This window comes from Typopeltis vanoorti, chromosome 5, assembly GCF_054136105.1.
Source record: "Typopeltis vanoorti isolate ZY-2024b chromosome 5, IOZ_Tvanoo_1.0, whole genome shotgun sequence".
NCBI classification, from domain to species: domain Eukaryota; kingdom Metazoa; phylum Arthropoda; class Arachnida; order Uropygi; family Thelyphonidae; genus Typopeltis; species Typopeltis vanoorti.
In genome coordinates, this window is record NC_143553.1 from 143,774,478 (window position 1) to 143,786,842 (window position 12,365).

A 12,365-nucleotide genomic window follows, 5' to 3' on the forward strand; every position below is an offset into this window, starting at 1 on the left:
TTCTTTTGGTAGTAGATGATATTCCTTTGCTCTATTTGAGAACATTACCCTACTTATTGGAGGTCTGAAGTGGCCCCCCAAAAAAAGTTCCATGCTTGGTCTCTAGTAAAATTTGGACAAAACTGTCTATAGCATGTGCCGAAAATGGCGCTAGATTCAGTTACATTGCTGATAAATGAAACGTCGTTGTTGACTTTTTTTGGGAGGAGATGATTATCTTACTTGTTCTGTTTAATTTGAGCTCATGCCTTCACGCAAAAGAATCGAACTTCTTCAAGGGGAAAGTTGGTGGCTCTGCGTGAAAATTTGTTTTAAGATTCTTGCGTTTCTTACTCTTTACTGTCATTAGTAGAAAGAAAATCTCGGATGACAATGAAGGAGGTACGCTTTCAACTCGCTCGCCTTGAATCCTCGGGTAACACCTAGGATTTCTTAAAAATCGGACATCCACAGCCATTCCTTTTCTACGAGCATTCCTATTTGCATACTCAATGTGATGTTAATTATAAAAATATTGTTCAGATATTATCATTTTCTTTATAATGAGCACTTTGGTAGTTTCTTAAATAATGTATTCATTGGGGGCGGGGAAGATTCGCCAACTTGCAGCATAGAATATTGAATGACAATTACAATTTGCATGCAATAAATGGACTGTATTGTTCCAGAATTCGAACCTCGGTAAATCGGACGGTATCGGTGACGACCTTTGAATGGAAAGACCTAATTTCAAATAATCTAGGACTGGAAGAACTTTATACCGTATATATTAAAGTTGTAAATCCAGAGTACGTTAGCACTGTGGGTGAGCTAAGGATTTTATTATTATTATTATTAAATTTATATTGTTGTATTTTTTTTTTTTTTGATATAAAATCCGGAAACCCTGCTCTGGAGACTAAGAATGTAAAATTTTCAATCCAGAAACGGTAATATTAAAAATTAATAATAATAATAAAATAAAAAATACATCCATGCCTTTTGCAGGATATGACAAATTAATATTCTACTAACATAAATATTTGGCAGTTTTTTACTGCTGAGTTGCTCTGCTTGTCGGGTCTGCCTCTAATGTTGTTACACCATGTAGCGATAACAGCATCGAAACTAAAGAAACAAGCAGAAATTGATAGAAAATTATTCCACATGCCGTTTTCAATGGGACTTAGTATTTGAGAAGACTTTTTCTAAATGAATCCTTTACAGGTTATCTGGTAATTACTATTATTAATTACGGTGTATGTATATGTTGGGTTGACATTCTTAACAGGCATGGGGCATTTTGTCATTGATTACGTATTTATTTTATTTTATTTTTTATTTTTTTCAGCTTTCCATCGCAAAATATCCAGACATCATCAAGGAAAGCTGCTTCAAACAAACATCGTCCAATCTATTCGAAGTTTCCAACCAATGCAAAATTTCGAACCAGTAATGATGATAGGAAGATCTGTGTACCCTAACTATGACGCGGAAGTATTTATTTTTGACCCCGATCCAGATGATCCTGACTTCAATGGGGTGAATAACTTGGATGTACAGAACTCGAACACCCAGTCCCTAGGTAAGTTATATTGTTCTCTTACTTGACTACATAAAGTTGGGTTTTGACAAAGACAAATGAAGTTTACACAAATTGAAGGAAAACGGATTCTGTTCTCCGCTTTCGATATGGCAAGTTAAATGTACCAAAAAAGATTTCAATTCCGGGGCTTTCGAAAAACTTGGAGCAACCAAGGTAGGAAGACATACCTGTAATGTTTTATTTTTAATATTTTTCTTTAGAGAAAAATATTACAAATAAGTCGTATTAAGACAAATCTGTATGTTGCTAAAAAAAAAAAAAAAAAACTGTGGGATCATTTTAAAATTCTGTATTACATTGTCTTTCTTTTTCTTTTGCTAGTATGTTTTACTTCTAAAATGCATTTCTTTCTTTAATAGTAGTTATAAGCGTATTTATAGTTTTATGTCATTGAGTGAAACGTCAACCTTTTGGTCAGAGGCTGTACTTGGAAGTTATTGTGTATAGGACAAATCATTAATCTGCAAGAAAGGACTCTAGCTTCTTCCCTCACCCCTCCCTGAGTGATTTTTTTTTTTTACCTGAAATGTCTTTAAAAGGTATATTAACAGTATTAATATTTGGAGTTTCTATCTCCAAGCTCCAAAATCGGCTACAGTATCGAAAGGTTAGCATTAAAATTTTGTGAAATGTAAAAATAACAAGGTCTTGCTTTGTTTTACCCTTGAGTTGCAACTACAGCTAAATTATTTAATTCAAGTACAAATAAACAACACAGGATCCTTTCCTAGAACTTAGATCAAAATTTTTCGAAAGGAACAAATTTTCTTTGGGATCCGCATGAGTTCCATGGTTTAAACAAGTAGTATTCTAATAATAATAATAACCTAAATACCTAGGAATATTAGAAGCCAGTGATATTCTCCACTCAAAAGTTAAACAACAAGCAGCAACAGAATACACCAAAAGAGTTAGAAATATTCTGAAAACAAAACGAAATGGATTCAACACAATTAGAGCAATGAATTCTTGGGCTATACCAGTGATCCGATACACAGCTGGCATAATAGATTGGACAAAAGAAGACCTGGGCAAACTGGACTGCAAAACTAATGACTATGCATCATGCATCCACGAAGTGATGTTGACCGGTTGTACCTACCAAGGAGATTAGGTGGACGGGATCTCCTGCAAGTGAGACAGACTGTAGAAGAAGAAGAAATTAGTTTAAAAAGTTACATCGACAATAGCTCTGAGCAAATGCTTCAAGCAATTACACAAGAGGGTCTTATAAATTCAACCGGAAACAAATCCGATTACAAAAAGGAATAGCAAAATAACCGATATGTGCGCTGGAAAAATAAACCCTTGCATGGCCAATTTCTTCGAGATACTGAGGGACAAATTGACGTGAACAAGACGTGCCAATGGCTACAATATGGATATATTAAAAAGGAAACGGAAGGATTTATTCTAACAGCTCAAGAACAGGCATTACAAACTAATGCAATGAAAGCAAAAATTTTCAACATCAATAATAACAGCAAATGCAGATTATGCGATCAGAAAGATGAGACTGTAGAACATTTGATCAGTGCTTGCAGCAAGATAGCTCAAGCTGATTATAAATGCTGCCATGATCAAGTGAGCAAAATAATTCATTGGCATGTATGGGAAAAAAATATGGCTTTCCTACTTCCTGGTGGCAGCATAAAATAGAGACAGTATTGGAAAACGAAACAGCAAAAATTCTCTGGGACTTTAGAATACAAACTGATCGGCATTCGGAATACAATATACCTGACATCACAATTATCGAACATCGACAGGTTTGGATTATTAATATCGCAGTACCCAGTGATAACATTAACAACAAAGAACTGGAAAAATTAACTAAATATCGAGGTCTGGCAATCGGAGGTGGCCGTCAAAGTCATCCCATTAGTTATCGGCGCACTTGGTGCAATTTCAAAGAAGCTATCCAACTGTTTACAGCAATTAAACATAAACGAAGTGACCCCCATATGATCTACAAAAAACAGCATTACTTGGAACCAGGACCGTCGCCAGGATCGTGCCTTGAGGCAAACAATTAAATATCTCCCCTGATGGATTATAAGACAAAAATATAAGAAAATCTCCTATTGTTATTTTGTTTTTATTACAAGAGAAATATTAATGCAAAACGATTACATAATAATATTAATTAAATGTTTGCTCTACGGGGATATCGCATAATAAAACTGTTACAAGCTCTTCTAAATTTAAATTATAAGCTATATCCGTCTCTATCGATATAGTTACTAGACCAGCCAATCTTTCTTGGGTCATTATCATTACTGTTCGCAAATAATTTTTAATCGGTTTAAGCTTGGAAAAACTTATTTTCGCACTTGCTACTATCCAACTGTTTACAGCAATTAAACATAAACGAAGCGTAGCGATGGTGCCTACCGCAATATGGCTGAACGTGCGCCCTTATTAAGCCGCGCCGGGAGGCAGGCTGCCTCTATGCTACACCCTGTCAACGGTTCTGCTTGGAACAGTCCATATTTTACGACGCTACCTGACGGACTATTCTTAGTTTCTTGGATAGAATCTGAATTGTTCTGTATCACCAGTCAAACTGTTGTTTAAATGATATCTTGTTTTGACTGTGTATCAATTATGTGAATAAAGTAATAATCATATAGACAACCATCTCGAACTTCCATAGTTTAATAATATTTACTGCGATACACAAGGGCAGCCTTGTGAATATCCAGATTTCGATTCCTTGATACGCCCCCCCCCCCCCAAAAAAAAAAGAAATTAACATCCGCTGTTATGAAAGCTTTTCATTTAAAATTCGAATGTGTATAATTAAAATAATCTCTATGCCTAGTCTGAAGAAGACATTTTTACGATCTATGGTATGCCGAACTTCTGTCTCCGTTCAAAAAAATAAATAAATAAATAAATAAATCTGCTGCATCGTGTACGTTGTAAATTCTTCCTTCCCCATGACATGCTCTCGAGGCCACTGGCCCCCTCTCGTCCCGCCTTTGGTGCGGCTCTGTCTGTAACGTTATCGTCCCCTTGCGTGACGAGTAATGGCATTCGATCTCCATCTCCAAAGCCAGTCAAAACAGTATCGTGGTGCCGAGGCTTGCTCGGGGCCACCCTCAATATAAGCGCTTCCGGTGATAACACACATCGAGTGGAGACAGCGCACTGTTAGCCTTGAGTTGATACACGCCTATTATCTTTCTCTACGGGGGTAGCCATTGCTTCATAGTCGACGTTGCGTAATTTACGTGGTCTTTTGCCAGTATGCGCACCACGTGTTGAGAAGAATTGTTTAGTGATTCTCAAGGTTATCTCCAAAGCGATTTCCTTCATTTGGCCTCCCCCGCTTTCTGCCAACAACAAGCAGAAAAGATCCTTGAGGCAATATGTGAAGAGATGATTATTTTTCAAAATTAATGTCGGCCTAAGGAAATAAAATAACTTTCTTGCTGCTATTTTGGATGGACCGTTACTATACAAACACTGAATAACTACAACGGATATCCGAGAGTATTCAAACTACGCAGTAGGGAGTCTTTTTAATAAACAGCATTACGTGCTCGCTTCCATCGGTTTCAATTGAAATATGCATAAGGTAAGGGGATAATAAATCCCCGTATTATTTTGTCTTTATCGTAGTGAATATATGCATGTTAATATAATTTCGGTTGAACTTGCTGACATCATTCTTTTCTAAAAACAGATCTAGCTTTAATATCATACTAAAAATATAAATAACGGTTTAGTATGTAAAAAAAAAAAAAAAAAAAAAAAAAAAATTCCGGCTTATTGGCTCGTATTTCGTCGCTTGTAACAAGAGCATCCTTCGATTTGTGTGCTAAGAGACATCAAAACTACATTAAGGAGATGTCACAAGTTTGAACTCATATAATATGTACGTTCCGAAACTTAGGCTGTAAACACGTGGCGTGCCACTTTTGAATGTACTTGAATTGTTCCTTTCTCTCTCTCTCTCTCTCTCTCTCTGAAGATGCTGTTGTAGCAAAATATAACTCAATAAATCCTACTGTTTGCGTATGTTAGATGTTTATTCATTTTTCTTCGGGAGTTGCTAAGAACACAGGTTCTTAGCAACTCCCACGTTGTGTACATCAGTGCCGTGGTTGAGGTCGAGATTTTTTTTTTTTTTTTGTCTTTTTATTTTGTCTTTCATTTTTTCCATAATTTAGAAACCCTTTCTAGTAACCAAACACAGAACTTTTTTTTTTTTTTCAAGCCACTTCTAAAACCAAATTTAGCGTTAATATCAGACTTCCAATAAGCCTGACAGAGAAACTCATCTCCCACGTAAAATTGTTATCCGTTTTGATAATGTGCAAGCCACAATTTTCATATATTTGGTTCGAGTCTGTACTAAACATGAATATGCTATGTTTATAGTCAGTGGACAACATAAGAATTGTTGATCACCCTTTGTATTACAACGAAATAACTTGTGATAGTTGTTCGATGCGATGACCAGCCGTTCTGAATCATCAAAATGCGAACTTTCTTTAAACATTAGGAACCATTTAGGTATAAACTATGAACCGCATTCTGAAAATATGATCTCTTAGAATATGAAATTTTAGAATCTTTGGATATTTTAAATTCTAGTTTTGTCATGATAAAGCTCGGGGTCTGAGTGATAAATTTATGGTTAGATCGTTAAGTTTTTCTCTAATATATTTTTATAAAGTAAAATTTTGAATTGATTTATCTAGGAGAGACTCGTGCATCCAACACCATTAACAAAATATCATACTTAAATCGCCGTCTCTATGAATGGCCCTGTCTATACTCCTTTACGTAAAGATCTGGGTTTGAGCCCTGTCGATGACTAGTTTTCTCTAAGGAATTTTCTGTAGATATGGAGTTAATCAATTCCCAGCAAAGATTACAAACAAGTTTTTCGTTATAAATGGATGAATCGAGTTTGAATTCAGTTTGTACGAGAGATCTTTAATGCTCAGGAACATGAGTTTCAAATAAGACGTTGTTAGTCTTTACATTGTGGATTTTTCTTTGGGAAATTCTCCTCTCTCTCTCTCTCTCTCTTTCAAATAAAAAAAAAAATCCTTTCGCATACAGCACCTTTCAATCCTCACACGAATAGCTTATTTCTAGGCGCAAATCATGAACTGAAATGCCTCCATTTAGCCCGCTTCATGTCGGCAATAATATATAGTCGTTTGGGACCAATCTAACTCGGCTAGCCAGTGCATTGCTCTGTAAGACATTTACAATAATACGGCTATTTATTGTAGATGGTTGTGTTTGTGGCCAACGCAATTTCCAGATTTCAGTTTCATTGAAAATAAAGTAGCAGAACAAATTGAATTCACTCCATTAACATTCCTAAGTCATTCACACCATTTAATGGTTCCTTTTGAATTTTCGCCAGAAAGAGAATCGTGTCTAAACTGGATATCAAAATTCTGCTCCAGATGACATTTCTCCAATCGTTCTGAAGGTAAGTGTTCCAGAGCTGATTACCTTTCTATTCGCCTTTTTATTCTTTTGGTATTCTACTCCTACAATGCAAAAGAATATTTTGTATCCTGCAACCTAGAAGTTAGTTTATATTCATATCCATTCCATAAGAAAAGTGCCAAATCTTTACTATCAAATTACCATTCAAATATCATTATTTCAATTCCTTCAAATATCAGAGAAAATGAACTTCTACCTGGAAACCTCTCAGTCCATATAAATAATTACCCAATATGAATGGATTCCACTGCAGTTTATCACCAAAGGATCTTCTGCTTATGTCGCCCACTTTCGAAAAAAAAATTGGAGAAACTTTCTCAAATACCGTAGTTATGCTCCTGATATCTCTAAGGATCAGTTTTGACAGAAAAGACCTATTAAGTATACTCCTATCACGTGGACTACCTTCTTACGTTTTTGCAACTAGATTGCTATTTTCTTCTCTGGTTACTTATTATACGTTAGTGGATGGATCTAACTCTTGCAACTAATTTCAGGGTGTCAGGCCTGTTAATTCGCTTACTCTCTCTTCCTCGTCTCTTTCTCTTTAACATCAACGACTTTCTCCAGTTGACTACAAATCCAGAGTCACAGTTTTTGCTACTTTATAGGTTGCACACTTCACTTACTCATTTATCAAATCTTGCGCTACACAAATTATCAGAACTTTTAGATTATCTACTTCTTTTAGATTACCTACCCAGAAGTTTGATCGTGTTATTTTTCCCCAGTAGAGCTCTGGACAATTTTTGCTAATTTTAATCCCATGTTATTTTTTTTTGTTATTAATCCCATGTCGCTTTCTTATTCCGGTCTTATTTTTGACAACACCGGACAAGATGAGATTTTCTCTTCATGGCGTCTCTTACTTATCTCTTGCCATAAATATATCGGTTCTTTAAGAATTCAAGAATTAAGTTTTCTGTTTTCTCCTGGCGTTACTTTATTCTGAACAACTATTAAATCTCTACAAAATTCAAATCCCTCCAACCATTGAATACCGTTTTCACATTTGAGATGGTGCTCCTAAGAGCTCCCTAAAAGTTCCTGACTCAGTACAGGAACTTTAGATTTCCTCATAATCACTTGTGCTAATGGGAGGTTATAGTGAAGCATCTCTTGAGTGAGTAATGTCCACAAATCCTGGTTGTGAGGAAAAAACCCATGAAAGAGAAGTCAAATTATGGCCATGTGCTATGGAGGAAGTAGGTGCAGATGCTTTGTCATGACAAGCAGTTTATGCTGCATCTTGACAGTCTTGTGGAAAATTGATGAGCTCTGGTTTGGTCATGATTTGTACATCTCCGTATATTATTTAATAAATTACGATTAGGTATTACCGAAGTCCAAATGTGATGCATCATACTTAAGTGTTTCCAGCACGAGGCTTTTAGCATTAAACAAAATTAACGAAAATGCTTTTTCGCTCAATATAGCTCATTCGTTCTACAACGAATGAGCTCTATTAAGTATTTTCCCTACAAAAACGTTTCAAGTGATGAACTGTTTTACAAGAATTTTGCGACATTTTGAGAAGAGATCTGACAGCATCTTCTCTTCCTCGATTGTTGCTGTTTGTTCGACTAGTGAAATTGAGATAGAAGATTAAGAGACAGAGGAGAGAGAGATTACTGCAGTAGTGGTAAACTTTATTGCATTCGTAGACTGTTTCGTTCTCGCGAAGCCTCTCTAGCGTAGTCAGGATACGGACTCGTCACTTTGAGTTGAAGGACTTCCGTTCGCATTCCGTCAACATCAAAAACACGTATTAACGTTTTTCAGCTAGAATGGTTAGCCGGTCTCACACGAGAGATGGCAAGGGATGCTCGCGCACGCACACACACACACCACTCTCTCTCTCTCTCTCTCTCTCAAACAGACGAACAGGCGATTAACATATTCGGCCTTACATCATTACCATCAATAGTTATTTCGTCCTTAATCGAAACTAATATAAACGTTTCCTACGAGATGAAGAAATAAGAATCTCAAGATTTTCAGTTACTTTACTACTATCATCCAAAAATGCTTAATCATTTTAAAATCTTTTACTTTTTTTTTTTTTTTCTAAACATCGCTGCACACAGTTTTTCGAGTAACTGATGTTACAAAACACCATTCTAGTGAATTTTGTTTGACTGCATTCTTGGATGTAACCTGTTCGAGTCGAATCGCGAATGCATCGCAAATTCTAAAGTTTAACGAGAGATGAAACAAAGGTCATAGCCAGGCTAAATGAAACCGAATCGCCATGCACTAGGAGTAAGTTAGAAAGTCCAGCTGCTGAATATGCATCAAACTAATTGGGAAAGTAATTTCAGCAGCTACAAAGTTTATGTATTGTGACTCCTATAGTACATTCATTCCATAGGTGGACTAAGGATTTTTTTATATAAATTTTGTATTTTCGTTTAATATTATTATTTAAAATAACCCGGTTATTTGACTACACTAAAATAGATATGCCATATGTGAGTTTCGGCAGTCACACATCAACTGACATTCTCGAGAAATAAGTGACCACGTAGAGAACTCTCATAGTGAAAAGATTGTTCAAGTTTTCAAATATACGTTTTCTGTTTATATGTACAGCGTCCTTTGACAAAGGCATTCGTTGGCAATTTATAATATGCAGTAAAATGATATGAGAGCTGAATTCCATGTCTTTGTGTGGTGTGTTTACTATCAGTTAGTGTACTGTCTTATCCGTGTTCGATGTTGGTCTAGTTTTTTTTTTTTTTTTTTTTTTTTTCCTCTCGCCATGTGCGAATACACAAGATATGTTGGGTATTCTTATCGAATTTATGACTTTGTAGAGTGGGGAATAGCTCGTTGGGGTTCCTTTCCCTCCGAAGGTTTCAGATGTATTTTTTGTGGGAAAAGGTAGTATAGTCACCGGTTTCGCTTTTTTTTTTTTTTTTTTTTTTTCAAGTGTTGCCCCCCACCCCCTCTCTCTCTCTTTCCCTGCCGTGTAGAGAAGCCTACGAAATATTTATGTGATCATTTACGTCTGCTTTAGTTTGTATTTCAGGTGTGTTTTTTCTTACTGTGGTTATATTTTTGAGAAGGGGCGCGGTTTCGAAGTTCTGTCTACACCTCTGTTTTTGTATTTCTGGGTGGAGTGGAGTGGTTATTTTTATTTTATTTTGTTCTGGGGTTTTCGATTTCTTGAGTGAAAGAGGATTTAATGATTGGAACCAGAGATGGCACACCTAGAAATACAGAAACAATTTCAAAAGTGCCATTCCTGAAAATATATACTAATAAATAAATACTTGATATGTGAAATTTATGAAGTAAAACAAGTTTAAAGATAGCCAGTAGTAGGTGAAAGCCCCAGCAAACATACGAACGTAAGTTAAGTAGGTCCATAAGTTTGGAGACAAAAATGGAAGTTGAAAAAGAATGGAAGTTGGTGGAGGAGGACCTAATATTGTGTATGGAGCTCTGAACTTGGCTTATTCAACTGTTACAACCGTGAGAAAATAAATTTTCCGAGTTCTCACTTCGTATTAGTGTCTTCAAGATGACATAGTCACTCGTAGGCTTGATAGAGACAAAGAAAAACTGGCCTACTATGGATGGATATGGTTATAAATTAGGCCAGGACTTATAAGTGAAATGAACGAAGAAGGTCGAAATGGAGTGTTGCTACAAGAAGACGATAGATCTTCAGGTCCGTATAACCATATTCCGAAAACGGGACAGATAAAGCGACTCATAAAGATATACATTTTGTAAACACGCTTAAATCAGATTATCATGCTAATAATAATCTCGAATACTTCTCATTTTGAGGTTCGTTCTAAAATATATATATCATAACCAGAAAACTCTCCGATAAAACCAAATTAAATAGTCAACACAGTTAAAAAGACTATACAAATATGGTAATCTGTTATGTTGTCGACTGCTCTGGAAATTAGCGGTGTACTGACACAGATTTCTGTTTGATCAGATCTTAGTTTAAGTACATTTTTTGCAGTTTAGCTTTGCTCTCATACCCTCTGTATTCATCGGTTCTCTGCGTGAGCTGATTTCGTAAGCCCGCTGCAACTTTTCGTGTCGTAATGATAACTATACTCGTGGTGTACCCTAACGGTCACTGAACTAATTATTACCCAAAGACGAGCCATTTGAAGAAATACGAAATGATACTTGAGCTAATTGCAATTCAGAGCAAAATCACAGCGTATGTTCAGCTGACTTTTCCATTCTTTTTGGTCCTTCATTCATAGTTTTTTTAGGAAGGAAAAAAAAATCATTTTTGCAAATATCTTTTACATTTCATTTCCTTCTTTTTAAACAAGGAAGAATAAATGATTCTAGAACCAAACGGGTAGGCATTTCAGCCCTTTGAAGAGTTGCTAATCAATATAACGATGGCTTGGAATTTGGTGTGTGTCCATACCTTTTCTACGAAAAATTAGCATCGACTTCTTCCAGAGACGTTAGCCAGAGGAAATTCAAGTGGATTAACGAACCAGGGCATGGAGAAAAGATATTGATATTGGGAATATTGACTTCCCTGTTTACTGAGTGTCGTAACCGGAAGGCATAATTGGAAGATTTGAACTAGGGCAGTTGTCTACTTGGCTTATTCCGAAAGTAACAGTATGTACTGGTATGATGTTTTTAGCGTTAAATGTCAGCACAGCCACTTCCATAGATACTTGTCCTTTTCATTGCCAAAGTAGAACCACGTTCTAGCAATAGAAAATACATCGCGTATTATCTCTCCTCCACACAAATACACGATGTTCCTCCGCAATCTCATTTCTTACTTAACATTCACACCAGATGAATGTTAAGTAAGAAATTATTGTACGCACAAAGAGGAAATTAATTTCCGATTTTTAAAGAATGGATTGAGGATGGGACATCAATCCCAGAAACATCTAAAAGTGAAATATCAAAAAGAAAATATGATAAATGTTCAGTATTGTTTTATTGCCAAGTGACAAAACAGTGTTCCCATTTTAAACTAGTTTCATAAAGTGACTTGTGTCACTTATAGCGTTTTGGTATGAGTTGTCATGGCATTGAACTACTTAAAAACGAACTCTTCCTGGGATTGTATATATTTGTCTTATCAATTAAGGGTTCCATTAGAATTTCAAACGTAATATTCCGTGGTATTGAGACGGTTTTTCTTCTCATAGTTCCTAGCAGGTCTGTGGTGAGAACTAACAGTTCAAAACTATTATCTAGCCAGCAAAACCCTTAATCAAAAGCAGTAATTAAAGGTTGATATAAAAAAAATAAAACCCTTGGCCCACACATGGTACTACATGTGTGG

General features: G+C 35.9%; 1 protein-coding gene across 1 annotated transcript in view; it reads left to right on the plus strand.

The window, feature by feature from the left end:
• LOC150106897 (uncharacterized) overlaps positions 1-12,365 on the plus strand; it is a 192,414-nt gene that overhangs the window by 10,164 nt on the left and 169,885 nt on the right. Inside the window, exons 2-3 of the mRNA XM_090393500.1 lie at positions 669-805; positions 1,331-1,564. Of these exons, the coding sequence (XP_090249626.1) occupies positions 669-805; positions 1,331-1,564 (371 nt within the window). The remainder of the gene's footprint in view (positions 1-668; positions 806-1,330; positions 1,565-12,365) is intronic.